The sequence below is a fragment of the Miniopterus schreibersii genome, assembly GCF_964146895.1.
Source record: "Miniopterus schreibersii genome assembly, chromosome: 11".
Lineage (NCBI taxonomy): Eukaryota > Metazoa > Chordata > Mammalia > Chiroptera > Miniopteridae > Miniopterus > Miniopterus schreibersii.
The window spans coordinates 45,122,784-45,139,691 of NC_138111.1; the positions used below are offsets into that span (position 1 = coordinate 45,122,784).

General features: G+C 39.4%; 1 protein-coding gene across 3 annotated transcripts in view; it reads left to right on the plus strand.

Moving 5' to 3' along the window:
- Nucleotides 1-16,450, plus strand: part of RIC1 (RIC1 homolog, RAB6A GEF complex partner 1) — an 81,910-nt gene extending 65,460 nt beyond the window's left edge. For 2 of the 3 annotated variants that reach the window (XM_081151963.1, XM_081151964.1), the window contains exons 14-26: nucleotides 58-168; nucleotides 982-1,071; nucleotides 1,669-1,829; nucleotides 2,788-2,926; nucleotides 5,014-5,130; nucleotides 5,585-6,313; nucleotides 8,393-8,551; nucleotides 8,634-8,770; nucleotides 10,605-10,891; nucleotides 11,697-11,888; nucleotides 12,491-12,668; nucleotides 12,830-13,018; nucleotides 13,875-16,450. In XM_081151963.1, coding sequence (XP_081008089.1) covers nucleotides 58-168; nucleotides 982-1,071; nucleotides 1,669-1,829; nucleotides 2,788-2,926; nucleotides 5,014-5,130; nucleotides 5,585-6,313; nucleotides 8,393-8,551; nucleotides 8,634-8,770; nucleotides 10,605-10,891; nucleotides 11,697-11,888; nucleotides 12,491-12,668; nucleotides 12,830-13,018; nucleotides 13,875-14,163 — 2,778 coding nt within the window. In that variant the 3' untranslated portion in view covers nucleotides 14,164-16,450. The remainder of the gene's footprint in view (nucleotides 1-57; nucleotides 169-981; nucleotides 1,072-1,668; nucleotides 1,830-2,787; nucleotides 2,927-5,013; nucleotides 5,131-5,584; nucleotides 6,314-8,392; nucleotides 8,552-8,633; nucleotides 8,771-10,604; nucleotides 10,892-11,696; nucleotides 11,889-12,490; nucleotides 12,669-12,829; nucleotides 13,019-13,874) is intronic. The other variant, XM_081151965.1, reaches the window with a different exon arrangement.
- The last annotated feature ends 458 nt before the right edge of the window (nucleotides 16,451-16,908 follow it).

A 16,908-nucleotide genomic window follows, 5' to 3' on the forward strand; every position in this document is an offset into this window, starting at 1 on the left:
TATATCTAATAAAGATATAGGTTTGCAAGGAAGAGTTTTTAATTTTTTTTTAATCAGTTTTCAGCGATTGATAAACTTGGACAGAATATTGCTGTGGTTGGCAAGTTTGGTTTTGCACATTACTCTTTACTCACCAAAAAATGGAAACTTTTTGGAAACATTACCCAGGTTGGTCTTTTTGAAATTAAAAAACTAACTTCTCAAAGTATAAGAAGACTACAATATGAAATAACTACAATGTAAATCACTGTTTACTTAGAAATAAAACAAAATACTTAAAAATGATGTTGGATTGTGTCTAAGTCAATTCTGATCAAGTTCTTGATACTAGAGGAAGGATTTTGTATTGAGATAGTTGGTTTGTCTTTAATTCTCTTTAAGATCAGACACTATAATTCTTTAACTTGTGAGTTCATCAGATGTGATCAGAATACATTTCCACAAAATTTGAGATCATTTTGCTGCTTGTCTGTGTGTGATATGAATATTTGGATAGCACACAAACAGATGTTAAATTTTGCATGAATCATATAGGAGGAAATGAGAAGAAATTAACATTTAATGGGTGCCTATTGTGTGCCAGGCACTTTAAATGCTTTCATATATTTTAGTGCATTGATCATAACAACCCAGTGAGAGCACTATTGTTACTTACCATTTTATAAAAGAACCTGGGATTCAGAGGCCAGCGGCTGATAAATGATAAAGCCAAAATTTAAACCAAGATCTTAATGTGGGAATAATAATGCTGCATGGTACCCAGTTATTTTGAATGATGTATTTTCTGTCTTAAAAAAGTGTTTATTTTTTCAATAGAATATGAGTCAGTAATAAAGGCCCTGGAGTAATGCTTAATTGGGAGTATGAGACTAGAGCAGAAATAACTTCAGCTTTCATTATCTGTTTAGAATATTTTATTAGTGTGTTACTTAATGTAATTTCTGGCGGCATAAAGGTAATTTTTTTAAAATTTCCTTTTAGGAGCAAAATATGATTGTGACAGGTGGCTTAGCCTGGTGGAATGACTTCATTGTCATTGCATGTTATAACATAAGTGACCGTCAAGAAGAGGTAAATTTTTTCTCTCAAAAATATCATGTTATATTTTAAAGATATTAAGGCTATTTGGATTTATATAAAAATAATTTATTGGAAAATAAAACTTTATTTTTTAATCTAGAATTAGGCATTTCTAGTTAATGGGATTTTCATTTCAGATTACTACTTTAAAATTTTTTCAAAGGGATAATCAGAACTTCTAGATAACTTTTTCTAATGATTTTTAACTGCTAGACATTCTCTATAAAGTTTGTAAGTAGCAAAAAAAAAGTTAAAAGCAGAAAAGTTTATAAGGGTAGCTGTCCTTACAGATTTATTAATTTATTGATTTGTATGTTTATTTTTTGAAAAATTCCTGGTATCCTTAAATCAGGTCTAAATATTCAGATCTAAAAGAAGTATCAGTACAGTCACAGTTTTGATCACTTCATCTTTTGATTATTTATAGAATGAGCCTTCCCTGTCAAAATATAAACATCCATTTATTACTAATGCTCAGATTAGTCTTTTAACTCCTCTTTCTTGAAAAATATCAGTAAATAGCATGGATTTAGTCATCTCTGGTAGGCATCTTGTTTTTCCAATTTTCTTTATTTTTGTTTTCTGCAGCTGAGAGTATACTTGCGAACATCTAATCTGGACAACGCCTTTGCTCATGTCACCAAAGCACAAGCAGAGACCTTACTGCTTAGTGTCTTTAGGGACATGGTGATAGTGTTCAGAGCCGACTGCTCAATATGCCTTTACAGTATTGAAAGAAAATCTGAGGGGTAAGTCCATAGCATGTGACAGGTCACTCTTTGTTCCTATGTAGCATGTTTCCTCTGTAGTTTTCACTTTTCAAAACCATTACTCTAATTTTATATTTAGTGGGATTGTTTGTTTGTTTTAGGAGTTTAAAAAAAGCAAGGAATTTTAGTGATATTCAAATGGTATTCTTTAGCTACCAAAATGAGTAAATAAATAAGCCTTACTAACTTCTTCAGATAATCTTACTGGATTCATTTGGGAAAAAAAAAAAAAAATCTAGTTTGGGATAGATAAACCTTTTAGATACTAATTTTTTCACAACCTTTAAAACAAGTAGTTAGTAACTACCCGAGTGTTCTAGGCACGTGGGGAAATGTAAAGGCTCCCATAGCGCAGGGCCTTGGGAAGCGTGTCCTCAGCGCTCACCTTTTCCGCTGAGCTGCGTGGCTGTGAGCTGGCAGGAGAAGCTGGCAGCCCTGTTGCGGCTATGTGCTGCCTGCATCCTTCTTGGCATCGTGTTGGCTTGCAGCATTTAGACCATGACTCTCGATTTTTAGTATGCGCTCAGGTGTTTTTTGTTTGTTTCTTTTTTAAAGGAGCCATGAAGTATGTATTTAGTGAAATAGCATAGTGATTGAGGAGTAATGTAAAGATAAAAATTAAGAGATCTTACTAGTCTAGATAGAAACTATATCCTTTCTCAACCAACGAAGCTATTCTCATAGCTTCTTCCCTAGCTTTTTCTTCCCTTTCACATCTCACTCCCTTTCTTTCTCCCTTCATCTCCACATGTTCTTTGGATGCCTCAACCTTGTCAGTTTGCTGCTTAAAAGATACTTGGGGAGGAGGAACTAAGGTCAAAGGCATTTGGGTGCCCCATAAGTATGAAATCTAATACTATTAGTAGCGGGGCATGTGGGGAGCAACCTTGTTAGCGTTGTTGAGGTGTGTGGGTTTCTTCTTTTTTTTTTTTTACAGTCCAAATACCACTGCTAGTATCCAAGTTCTTCAGGAAGTCTCCATGTCACGCTACATTCCTCACCCTTTCCTGGTAGTATCTGTTACTCTGACATCAGTGAGTACAGAGAATGGAATCACCTTGAAAATGCCACAGCAGGTACCATTCTATTCTGAACTCTTTAGAGTTTTCATCTCAGTTTTTAGTTTTTTGGTTGATACTGGGAACTATTTATTTGTTCATTAAGTAAATACTAAGGGTTTAGAATGTGCCTTGTATGCAGTTGCTGACCTACAGTGACAAACTAAGTAAACATAGTTTCTGCTCAACAATAAGGAAATAATTACATATATAAGTAATTATAATTGTGATGTGTGTACCAAAAAGTAGTACAGGTTACTCTGTCTATAACAAAAACCTGGAGTAGTCTAAACAATCAGAGAAGATTTCCGTACTATTTAAATGGAAACCTGAAGAATAGTGGTGGTTATCTAAATAAAGGGGGGATTTCAGGCAGAAGGAACAGTAGTGCAGAGGCCCATACATAAGGGAGAACATGACGCGTGCGGGGAATTGGAAGAGTTTCAGGGTGACTGAAGCATAGAATGTCAAGGCACGTGTTGATAATACCGACTTCAGACTTTATCTTAAAATCTCAAGTGTCTTAGCTGGGTATTACTGTATCTAAACTTTATAACATTTATTATAACAATAAGGAGGGAAATGAACTAGAGTAGGACAAAACAGGGAGTAGGGAGAGTAGATGGGAGACCATTGTCATGATCTAGGCGAATTGCATTACTAGCCCAGACTTGGGTAGTGACAAAGAAGAGGGACAGAAGTAGTATGAATGTAAAGTTTAGAGGACTCTATTAGTTAATTCTAAGGAAGGAAAAGGAGAATGCCACAGTTTCTGGTTATAAAGTATGTAGTGGTGCCACCAGGACCCAGGTTGCATAACTTCTATCCCAGGGCTCCTTCCATTATACCGATGATTTCCAAGCTTCATGTCAATGTGGAACTCATTTTCATGGGAAGATTCTATGTAGATTTATCATCCCTGACTGCTCATTTTGTCTTTTGCTTCCTATTATGGCACTTTCATTAAAGTCCTTTAAAATATAGGTCCCATTTCCTCTGCAAACTACATTTCATGGTAACCCGGTAGGTAGTCCTAGTTGATAAGGGAAAGTTTAGTTTTACAGAAGAATTCTGGGTAAAGATGTGGAAGGAATGTCAGAATTAAGGAATCACCTGAGGAAATAACTGATTCAGACAGTGGTTATTATTAGATGAAAGCATCAGATGAAAGGTTGGTGGGAACTTTCCGTGAAAGGATGAGGTGGTCATACCTCAGTCATCTTAATAAATCCTATCATCACTAAGGGGAGAACAGGATGTGGCCTGCTCCCCTGAGCGGTGCAGCAGGAGGTTCACATGGAGTCTCTACGCAAAACATTGAACCTGAATTGTATAGACTCATCTTCCATTCATAGGAAATACAGGGATATTTAGTTTAACACTACAGGAGACAATGCAGAACATTCTATAGGACAGCTACAACAAGTTAATAACGGAGAAAAAAGTAAGAAGAGACTCTTCTAAAGACTTCAGAGCCATAACAACTAAATGCAGTGTGTAAGTTTTTTTGTATCATGATTCAAACTGACTATAGAAAGACACTGTTAAAACAATCAGAGATTTTTAAATATGGACAGAGAGATGACACTAAGGAATAATTGTTAATTTTATTAGATGTGATACTGGCATTGTGGTTATGCAAGCAAACATATATATTTTAGAGATGCATATTAAGTGTATAGGGGTGAAATAGCCTGCTGTCTTTAAAATACTTTGGCAACATTTTTAAAAAGGGTTCAGTGGAGCAGATACAACAAAATCCTGGTAATTGTGAATCAGGATGATGGGAATATGGGGCTTCATTCTGCTGTTCTCCATACTTTTAATTATGTTTGAAGTTTTCATTCGAGGAAAAAGGGAGTCTTGGTATCTCTGCCCTCAGTTTTATATTCATTCGTATTGTTCATTAGTGTGTTGTATTAAGCATTTCCTACCCTAGCCAGAAAGCTGCTTGTGTACACCCACAGAGCCTGACAGAACGGCTGTACATAGGACACACTCAACAAGTATTGCTGGTCGTTTAACCTGTAAACCTTAGGGGTTGGGGAGAAAGTGCTGAAAACATGCCTATAAGTTAGTATGGGTTCAAGTTATGTTTCTTTCAGGCTCGTGACGCAGAGAGCATTATGCTAAATCTTGCTGGTCAGCTTATCATGATGCAGAGGGACAGGTCGGGCCCTCAGATCCGGGAGAAGGACAGTAACCCGAACCAGAGGAAACTTGTGAGTAAATGCACATCATCTAGAACGTGAAGAATGCATGGGTTCAGGATAAAGGAATAAAAGAACTTCAGAGGAGAGTATTGTCTTGTGATTTGGAAGCTGAGGAAGTATGTAAAATTAGTCTTAAGCCTCTGGGTATAAGACTTTGTGAAGGGTGAAGGATAAGGTCCTGAAATGATAAAATGTTCCATACTCCAGAGGTTATTGCTTAGGTATTATTTCCAAGTTCTAATGGGAAAATCATAAACTGGTGAAGTTCATAGGTTTTGTTTTGTTTTTAGATTTAAGTACACATAATCTGAAAGGCCAGGCTACTGTTATTAACTCCAGTTCTAAATAAATTACCCTAATTTTCCCAAAAAGTCCTACTCTCATTTTGAAAGTCTTAGGAAATTAGTACCCAGGAACTTAACCTACAGATTTAATAGGAAGAAACTTGTCTCTCCTTTTCCAGCTGCCGTTCTGTCCTCCCGTTGTACTAGCTCAGTCTGTTGAAAATGTGTGGACTACATGTCGAGCAAATAAAAAAAAGCGCCACCTTCTGGAGGCCCTCTGGCTGAGCTGCGGAGGGGCAGGGATGAAAGTTTGGCTCCCTCTGTTCCCTCGGGATCACCGCAAGCCCCATTCCTTCTTGTCCCAGCGGATCATGCTGCCTTTCCACATCAACATTTACCCCCTGGCGGTTCTGTTTGAAGATGCGCTAGTCCTTGGTGCTGTCAATGACACTTTACTCTATGACTCTCTGTACGCTCGGAACAGTGCCAGGGAACAGCTGGAGGTGCTCTTCCCTTTCTGTGTTGTGGAGAGGACCTCGCAGATCTACCTCCACCACATTCTACGTCAGCTGCTGGTCAGGAATCTTGGGGAGCAGGCCTTGCTCCTGGCCCAGTCCTGCTCCACGTTACCTTACTTCCCTCACGTGCTGGAGCTCATGCTCCACGAAGTGCTGGAAGAGGAAGCTACCTCACGGGAGCCCATTCCCGACCCCCTGCTTCCCACTGTGGCGAAGTTTATCACCGAGTTCCCCCTTTTCCTGCAGACCGTTGTTCATTGTGCCAGGAAGACCGAGTATGCCCTGTGGAACTACCTTTTCGCAGCCGTCGGAAACCCCAAGGACTTGTTTGAGGAATGTTTGATGGCTCAGGATTTGGACACAGCTGCCTCTTACCTTATTATCTTACAGGTAACAGCTGTCTTCTTACAAAGGTACAAGAATTGATGAACTTAAACTTCGGGAAAAATATGTCCTGTTTTGTTTTGTTTTAATCCTCACCTGAGGATATTTTTTCCATTGCTTTTCAGAGAGAGTGGAAAGGAGAGAGAGAGAGAGAGAGAGACAGAGAAAAACATTGATGTGAGAGAGACACATTGATTGGTTGTCTCCCTCACACCCCCCGACCGGGGCTGGGGATTGAGCCTGCAGCTGAGGTACGTGCCCTTCGCCAGAATTGAACCCAGGACCCTTCAGCTGTGCGTTGACACTCTAACCACTGAGCCAAACCGGCCAGGGTGAAATGTCCTGTTTTGACACTGTGATTGTGTTTAAGGAATTAATTCAGCCTTGTTTTCTGTTAAATTTATATTTTTCCTTGTGAAGAACTTAGTATTATCAAATGACAGAAAATTCCTTTGAATGTCAAAAAGTAACATCGCAGGGTTTTAAATTTTTATTTCTTTTTAGAGAGAGAGGAAGAGACACACACAGGAACATCAGTTTGTTGTTCCACTTATTTATGCATTCAGTGCTTGATTGTAACATTGCAGGGTTTTTAAAATCCTGTTTGTCTATAAATAGGCCTAAAACAGACTAATGAGTTTACAATATTATTTTGAATAATACTGAAGAAATGTATTATTTTACATAGTATAGTACATATAACATGCACATATTACATAAGAAACACAGTGAAGAACTATTTTGAATATTACTGGGTTTGTCTGATACCCCCAGAATAATAGATTTGTTTCCTTATAGTACGGAATTGATGAGGGGACTCTGATTAGACCATGGGTCATAACAGAACACCCTATATTAGGCTCCCCATAGCGCCTGTCACAGTAATTACCCTCATAAAGGTTTTTCTCAAAATAATGGGTTCTTCGAGACTCCTAAAAGTTTGCTTCATTATATATTTGACAAGGGTACTTGACACTTTGTGTTCCTATCGGTCTGATGTGGATTTGACAGGCCGCACTAAAGTTTCTTTCAGTGAGTGCAAAGTTGTGTTGCTGCTGTAAGAAGCTAACCATAAACCTGGTTTGAAACCGCCTAGAGCAGATTTCCTGTCTGCTTATTTTGCTTCATGACAGCTGATTTAAACCAGAGGAGAGAATCGAGCAGAGGTTGGATGGCCATGAAATTCGGATTCCTTGGTTGTTATTAAAGAAAAAGCCACAGAATCATAAAAATAGAAACAAATTAATGTAGCTATTTTTTTAGGTCATTCCTTAAACTTTCAGTGATCTCAGAAACAATGGAATTGGAAACTTGTGTTATACCAAAATTCCTAAGTTGCTGTGGATTGTCAGATAATCATCACAGTTAAACTTGTCTATTAGTCAGTCACCTTTCCATGAAGGTCATGGCAGGCAGTCGGTTAACTTTGTGAAAGAGCACTGGCTGGGTGGCTCAGTTGGCTTCTAGCATCATCCCCTCCACCAGAAGGCTGCCGGTTTGGTTCCTGGGTAGGGCATGGGAGGCAGCTGATCGACGTGTCTCTCTCACATCAGTGTTTCTCTCGCTCTCTCTGAAATCAACAAACATCTCGTCGGGTGAGGATAAAAAATAAAAAAAATGTGTGAAAGAATTATTTAGGATGCTGTTTGTGTGACAGTGCTACCTACTACTGCCCAAGCAAAGATTTTTTAAGTTACATCCTCAGAAAACTCTGTCCCAGGAGACCTGAGCTTTTTTGGAGTCTGGCAAATCTAGATTTATATTCTTGCTTCAACAAGTTAACTCAGTTTCCTCATCTGTAAAATAGGAACAATATACCTATTTTGCAGATTCCCTAGGAGAAATGAAAGAATGTATGTAAGGTTTGTATAAGATACCTGGCTTGTAGTCAGTTCAGTAAGTCATAATCTCTTACGTGGCAGAGTAATCGCCTCACTTTTTCTTGTCTGTTAAACTATCCCCTGCAGTGTTGCAGCTGCCTTTCTCCTCTGGGTTAGGGAACCATGGAGATAAAGATTTGCTCAGAGCCTCCCATATTATTTGCAGTATAAAAGGAATGCGTGTCTTCCTTGGTTGTTTTTGTAGAATATGGAAGTCCCAGCAGTAAGTAGGCAACACGCCACCCTTCTGTTCAACACAGCCCTGGAGCAAGGCAAGTGGGACTTATGTCGACACATGATTCGATTTCTTAAAGCCATTGGCTCTGGAGAATCTGAGACACCTCCATCCACACCTACAGCTCAGGTCAGTTGCAGAGTTGCAGAGCGTCTCTGGGCCGCGCGCCTGTGGCCTCTCCTAACCGCACTGCGCGTTGTGTGTCCCCCAGGAGCCCAGTTCAGGCGGCGGATTTGAGTTCTTCCGGAATCGCAGCATCAGCTTGTCCCAGGCGGCTGAAAACACCCCTGCCGGTAAATTCAGCCTGCAGAAAACACTGAGCATGCCATCTGGTGCTCCTGGAAAAAGGTAAACGGGTGAAGAGCTGCTGTGCTTCTAGGGCCTTCAGTGAGACATTGCATTTCAGGGCATTTGCAGAGTCACGTCTTGTAAAAACAGCTACTTGATCCAACTGCACTACCTTTTCCAATTCCCAGAAGCTTGGAGACCACATAAAAGGCTTCCCTACCTCTTCCTCCAGAGTTCATGTCTTGACTCTCTGTAGTTTCTGCCCCTCGTATTAGAATAGGCCTTGATATGCCTGTTCTGAATGTAACTAAATTCCTTCTGATCGTAGACTAAAAAGAAAGATAATAAAGCTGCAAGTAATCCAAAGCCTTCTTACAGTCAACAGTTTTTTCCTCCTTTCCAACTGTACCCCTGGACAAAAATAAAAATTCATTCCTTGTGTACTTGACTCTCTTGTGACTCTCTTCATCGGAGAAGTCACTAACACAGTGGGAGAGCAAAGAGGAAGTGTGTCTGGAGACAAACCTACATCACCCACGGATGAGTTACTGCTCCTGAGAGGTTAACTACGAGCTCATACTGAACATGAAACGGAATTTCCTCGGCTTGTGAGGTCCTCGTATTCCTTCTTGCGTTGCATGTTTGTGGCTCTTGCTTTTTCTCCTTCGTAATCCTTTTGTATTGTTTGTATTGTGTCTACAGTTCCTGGCACATAGTGAAAACTTACGGAACATTTTCTTTTTTTTAATCCTCACCTGAGGGTATTTTTCCATTGTTTTTTCAGAGAGTGGCGGGGAAGAAGGGGGAGGGGAGAGAGAGAGACAGAAACAAAAATAGATGTGAGAGAGATAAATCACTTGGTTGTTTCCCACACGCACCCCAACTAGGGCTGGGGATTGAGCCTGCAACCAAGGTATGTGCCCCTGGCTGGAATCCAACCCAGGACCCTTCAGTCTGAGGGCCAATGCCTTAACGACTGAGCAAAACCGGCTAGGGCATTGAACATTTTTTCATTGTAATGTTTAACTGCTTTTTCTTATCACAGCCATTAACATCACCCCCATTCGCAGCATATACACGATCATGGGCTACATACAAGTGAAATGCAACCTATAAACAACTGTCGGGCAAACATTAGCTTCTCAGCCTTACCCTGAATTTACTGACTAACACATACTCAGTGCTCACTGTGTGCTGGGCACGGTTCTAGCATTTACACATATAGGTCTTTAATCCTTTCAACAACCATAAAGAGTAGATAAGGGTAGATACTGCTGATACCCACATGGTTCAGGTGAAGAGACAGAAGCCCAGAAAATAAACTTGGTTATTTTCATACAACTAGTGAGTAATAGAGCCAGGATCTGAATCCAGGCTGCCCTGCTCCAGTACTGCCTCTCACCGAAAACACCATATACCATTACCAAATGAGTTACACACATCAGCTCCATGAGTAAGGGGGGATAGAATTATTATTATTTTTATGTTGTCTACGTAACTCACATTAAGAGACTTCATTCCACTTCTCCTTCGTTTCTTTGATCTGGTTTCCTTCCCTCTTCCTTGGCCTTTCCAAACACAGCATTTATTTGCTCCCTTTCTTTCCTTCAAGCCGTTACTACCCTCTTTTCTGGTTTGGCTTTGTCTCCTGTTTTTCCCTATACCGTGTAGTCATTCTACAAATATGTTTTAAGAGCCTGCTGTGTTCCAGGTATTGTTCAACAGGTTGTGCTATCACATGGAGGAGAGGACCTAATACTTTATCTTCCTCTTCAATCAGAATTAGATGTTGGATCTCTTACCTCCTTATCAGCATTATTGATGCTACCGTGTAAAAGTATGTGAAGTCTTCCAGTAAAGATTTTTCTGTAGCTTCCTTGTGTTCCCACTATAGGTGGAGCAAAGACAGCGACTGTGCAGAGAACATGTATATTGACATGATGCTGTGGAGACATGCTCGGCGTCTCCTAGAAGAAGTTCGGCTCAAGGACCTGGGTTGCTTTGCAGCCCAGCTGGGCTTTGAACTAATTAGTTGGCTCTGCAAGGAACGTGCCCGAGCTGCCCGAGTAGACAACTTTGTGATAGCCCTGAAGAGACTCCACAAAGATTTCCTGTGGCCACTTCCCATCATCCCAGCCTCTTGTCTCAGTTCTCCTTTCAAGAATGGCAAATTCCGAACAGGTAGTGCAGACTTTGTCACTTGTACAGGAGAGTTGTATTTTACCCTGTTTTGCTGTTAGTTGATATTCAAAGAATTCTTTTCATTCCATACTCAGGAATAGGAAAGAGCCAAGTTTTTGTACATCAGTCAGCTCATCCACCATTTGATCAAAGATGTAAATAAAGACTTGTGACCTTGAAGTCCTATTTATAAATCTAGCCATTGTTACTGCAGATTATCAACAAGCTGAGGAATGACTGAATATAGAACCACCACACTTATTATGGGAAGGAGTTTTGGAATTGGTTAATCAAAATAAGCTAAATTGTTACTTACCTGACAGGACTTACTCCAGAGAAATGGTAAAAATGCCCTTCTTCTAAGCGAGGAGTGGGCAAAGTGAAACCACTTTGGTGAAAGGAAAATTTTTTAAAGTTTTTTAGTTCAGGTCTTTTTAAGGAAGACTGTTCTAATTATCACTTAAGAAAATTCAAACAAAAGCCTTTTATTGTGGCATTTGGAAACTTCATATCATCTTAGAACCAAGGAAAATCACGTAAAAGATTAACAGAATGAATTTTTGCCTAGTTCTAGTAAGATACGATGCTATAAGATGACTGTTAGATGGCATTATATAGTCAGTCCATTTTGTTACAATCCCATATCCCTGGTTTATGGGTGGATGGTGCAGTGTAGGACAGTAATTGTCTGAACCTCTAGTATTGAGGGAGTGGGGGTGGAGAAGCTGAAAGATCTGAATTGGAAATGGCAGTGTGCGCATCTTGAATTCCCATTTTTTTCTTTGTTTTTGGACCTGCCTTGCAGTGGGAGAGCAGCTGTTAAAGTCTCAGTCAGCTGACCCTTTCTTAAACCTTGAGATAGATGCTGGCATCTCTAATGTCCAACGAAGTCGGACCTGGCTCAGCAACATTGGCCCTACCCACCATGAGATAGACACAGCCACGTCCCATGGACCACAAATGCAAGATGCCTTCCTGTCACCTTTATCTAACAAAGGTAAGTGTCATTTTAAGTCTTAGTTCCTTTTCAGTTCCTTTGGGAGTTGATGTGCTGTAGCACTTCAGAGAGAGCTTCACTCTTTTAAAAAAAAGCCATACCTTGTCATCCCTCAAATGTTAACAATAATCCCTTAATACCGTCAAATATCTAGTAAGTTTTCAGATTCCAATTGTTTCATAATTCATAATTGTCTTATGGCTTGAATCAAGATTTAAATAAGGTTCATAGATTGTGATTGTTATGTTTTTAACTTTCTTTTTAATGATTGTTCCCCTCCATTGTCTTTTTTTTTTTCTTCCAATTTATTCATTGAAGAAACTTGCTTCATAATGTGGATTTTGGTGATCGCATCTTCATGATTTAGTTTAACAGTTTCCTCTGTATTTCTTGTCATTTGGTAATTGAATCTAGACTTGATCAAATCATAGCTTTTTTTTTAATAGGTAGTAGCATGTTTTTCCATCTGAAGGCACATAATGCCTGGTTATCTCTCTGATGGCTTTTAAAAAAATACCTGTTACTGCTAATATAACATGGGAATAATTAAAGTAAAACGTTTCCCACATTGTTAGCTTATAACTTTGGCACTTCTTCGTCAGGTGATGAATGCAGTATTGGTTCAGCCACAGACTTGACTGAAAGTAGCTCCATGGTGGACGGGGACTGGACAGTGGTGGATGAAAATTTCTCCACGCTTAGTTTAACCCAGTCAGAGCTGGAGCACATCTCCATGGAGTTGGCAAGTAAAGGGCCTCACAAATCCCAGGTCCAGCTTCGGTGAGTTTCTCAGCATTTTGAAAGCACAGAATACTTGGGATATTTGGGCAAATAAGGTACAGGGGCTACTTTCCTGGCAATGATTGTCCTTCTGACATCTGTAGATTCTTCTTAGCTCCATACATTTCCTTCTCAGTTATTCTGCTGCTGTTTCTATATAGGTATTTGCTGCACATCTTCATGGAGGCAGGATGTCTGGACTGGTGCATTGTCATAGGCTTGATTCTTAGAGAATCCTCAGTAATCAACCAGATTTTGGTTATTATGCAGACAACAGAGGTGGATGGAGAGATGTTACAGAATATAAAGACAGGGCTGCATGCAGTGGACCGATGGGCCTCTGCAGATTGGTAAGTGCTGGTTTTCATCGGCTTGTTTCTTGGCTGGCTGTTGGTGAATCCTGTCTTTTCCCATTAAGGCTGAGCTCTGGTTCATTTACTTGGAGATTTTTAGGTTGGTCAAAATAAAAATGCATTCTTATGTTCATTTTTAAGGCTGTTTACTTTAGTTACCTTTCTGTATGTGAAATTTAGATGAGATAGTGTTGGTCATTTTAAAATGGGAATGCACATCACTGACAAGATTGATGCAGTACAAATGATCTTAGAATTAAGACTGGAACTTAAGGTTTGTAATTCTGTGGAATTAAAGATAATAACCTAAAAATGTCTGCTTGAAAAGATAAAAACTTCGTCTATGTGAATTTAACATTCCGTAGCAGTTACTGGCAAGCCCAGATTAAAGAGCAGTGGATGGTAATAAAACTAATAGGACAATATAGAATAAAGGACACTTGAATTAAAGAAGAAAAAAAAGTAGTGGATAGAAGTTTAGGATCCTGGGGTTCTAGCCCTTTGTCACCCATTATGTGTGGATTTTGGGGCTTCCCTTACTTGGATCTGGTTTTCCTTAATTGGCAGTTTCATTCAGGTTCTCTGAGACTTCTTTTTCAAGTCTAAAGTCCTATTGGTCCTTACACTATGGAATGATTTTTAACTGTAATACTAGATAATTTGCTCCTCGTGCTCAGAAATTTAAGACTCGCACTAATGCTGTGCTGGCCAGGGCATCTAAGGAACCCTCCTCCTCTCCCCCATAATCTGTCACTGACCTTACCATACCCGTGTTCAGTAGGAATTTATCTGTAACACTCCTTGGGGCTTTTTGAGTATTGCAGGTAAGAACTAACTACCTTTTTCCTCTTAGTCCTGGATATAAGCCATTTTTGAACATCATTAAGCCACAGCTACAGAAGCTCAGTGAGATAACAGAAGAGCAGGTCCAGCCTGAAGCCTTCCAGCCAATAACTGTGGGCAAGTCCCCTGAACAGACTAGTCCCCGGGCAGAGGAGAGCAGGGGCTCCTCGGGCCACGGAAGCGTCCCGCAGGGCGAGGTTGGGGGCAGCAGCATGGTCGCCCGGAAAGAAGACGACACAGCCAGAGCCGAGGAGGAGGAGCCTTTTCAGGATGGGACTTACGACTGCTGTGTGTCCTAACCGCGGCGGGTGCTGTCACCCCGGGCCGTGTTAGCTCAGCAGCCGCAGCGTGCAGCTGAGGACACTGTGACCTAGTTGGATGATTTAACCAGGGAGCTCAGCACAGAGACTCTGATAAGGTATTAAATTTTAACTAACTTCTCTAAGAAATCTCTGACTCCATAAAAATGTGATATCAGAATAAATCATCTTTCGTAAAAAATTTTAAGCTTTAGTGGAAAGTAATAAAGAATACTGTACAGACGTACATGAGAATATTTGGGTTTTATTCTTGAAGGTTGGTGGCTTTTAAACCATAGGGATTGCTTTGCCCCAGATGAGCTTGCTTTTTTCCCCACTACGTGTAACTTCTTACATGTCTTCTGGCTCATCGTGTGTCCAGACTGCTTTTTAAACAGAAACGCTAAGGTGCTTGCTGTAGCTCATCAGGTACCTGAGCTCCCTGTGATGCCCCTTGGGTTGAGAGTGCTGAACTCTACCTGGGCCTCCTGAACAGATGCCTGCCTGGCACAGCACGTGCCCGTGTATGGACAGGCCCCTTGGCGTTTCTAGCCTGTTAAATCCCAGTCCTGAGTTGATGGGAGCTATCTACCTGAGTCAGTGTGCGAGCCTGATTCTGCTAGATCAGCATGGGCAGAGGTCTGAGGGTTCTTGTCAATTATGCTGATACCACTAAACTATTTTGTATCAAAGAACTTTATCTTTTTGTGAATACTCTTGTGTAAATATACTCAAAGGCACTGTTCATATTTTTAGGGCTTGTATTATTATAACTTGTAAGGTTTTATGCTGGATTCTGCATGGCTTTATATACTCACTCTTGGAATAAAGACAGGGCTTGCTCTTCTTTCCAGATATGAGCAGTCTTCATAGAGGAAGACAGGTTTATTGGCTTGGTCATAAAATAACAGAAAATGATCACACTGATCATGAAATGAAACAGGTTTTGTGCAAATTAATGTAGTTTCTTATTTATTGCTTTTGTAAATTGAATAAAAATGGGAGTTTTATGTAAATAGACTGCTGAATCCTGTATTATCACGGCTAACTAAAAATTAGTATGTAAAAAATGCATTCTTCATTGTAATTTTAAAAATATTTTATGTATTTTTAGATATGACTTAAATTTTAGTTTTCGTACATTATGAAAACTGCATACTCCTTAATTGCTTCAGACTAAACACATATCCACTGTATGTACTTCTAATTACAACAGTAACAGTATTAATTTAGATAGCTTGTTTGTACTGTGCAATTTGAACAAAGGAATGCAATGTTATTTTTTACAAAAACAAACTTATTTTTATAACAACAATGTATTTGATGTGGACCAAATTCATACCACTATGTAAAACAGCCTCTCTTCTCATAGTGCAATTACAGTTTAGAAATAAAACTTGGTCCTCTATCCTTGTTTTTAAAAGTAAATGGCTAGATTTAGTTGTCCTAGCCAGGTTTCCTTTGAAGGGAAACTCAAAACCATTTTGAAATTGCTTAGTTCAGAATTCATCAGACTGTTTTAAATTATTGTGTTTGGTAATTTACTATCATTTACTTTACAAGTGCAATAATTTCACATACTGAAACTCCTGAACGGGTGGAATATGTAATTATTGATACCTGGTCCTTCTGGTGCTACTTTATTTAAGCCTTTGTTTTAAACCACCTTTCCCTAAATCTTAGGATAGCATTGTTTCCCATGTGAGTACATCACGCAGCTCAGCAAGAAACTGAACAAATTTCTTCTCCTGCCCTAGTCCACTAGGAGAAGACTAGCATTACTTTTGTGCTTGGTGTGAATTCAGTCAATAAAAATGATTTACCATAGTAAACAGCTGTGATCTTTTCCAGTATCCAGTCTGCTGCTGGGTTCATCTTGCACTCTCCAAAGCAGGGCATCAATAAGAGCTGTATTCCTGTGGTTAACGCCATAAATGAATTTTCTAGAAAATATATATTTTTTTCAACTAATGGGACTTAGTGGCCCCAAAGCAAAAAAAGGACAAATTTACAGAAAAGTTATCTGGTAATTTGATATATACTTTAATTTTAAAAACTCATATTTTTATTTTACCATGTTTGGTTCACATATCAACTGTTTAAGCCATAATTTTAACCAATGAATTTAAATTTTCAGTATAATTATTCAGAGTTTAAATTATTAGCTAATACCAAAACAAGAAGTCATTTGGGGGTAGAGTTAACCTTTGCTTGTAATTAAAGTTGCTGCTATTTCTGTAATGTGTATTTTTTTACTTGGTAAAGGGCAATAAAACCATTACATGAACTTTTGTTTGTTCACCATCTCAGGTTAACAGCAAAAAGTGTGTTTATTAAAAGCCACGTAACTATTCTTTTGATTATATAATTCCACCTCTTAGAATTTTTCTTATGAAATAACTTAAATTCAGACAAGCTTAATATTTATATATGCAGAATTGTTTAGAATAGGAACATCAAGAGTTGGCAGCATCCTAGGTGCCTGAGAACAGGAGATGAGAACAGACGACCCATGGTGAGGGCATGGAAAACGATACACAGTCATGCATACCACATGACTTCCACCAAACAGAACTTCATGTAAAGGTCTGGAGACCAGGCATCATCTCTATAGGCGGGATTAACGGCGATGCTGACTTTTTCCTGTTGTGCTCTGTTCCTGAGTCTGGGGTCTGGGGATTTGCCTATTTCGGACATTTCATATAAATGGAGTCATGTACTATGTGGCTTTTTCTGTCTGGCTTC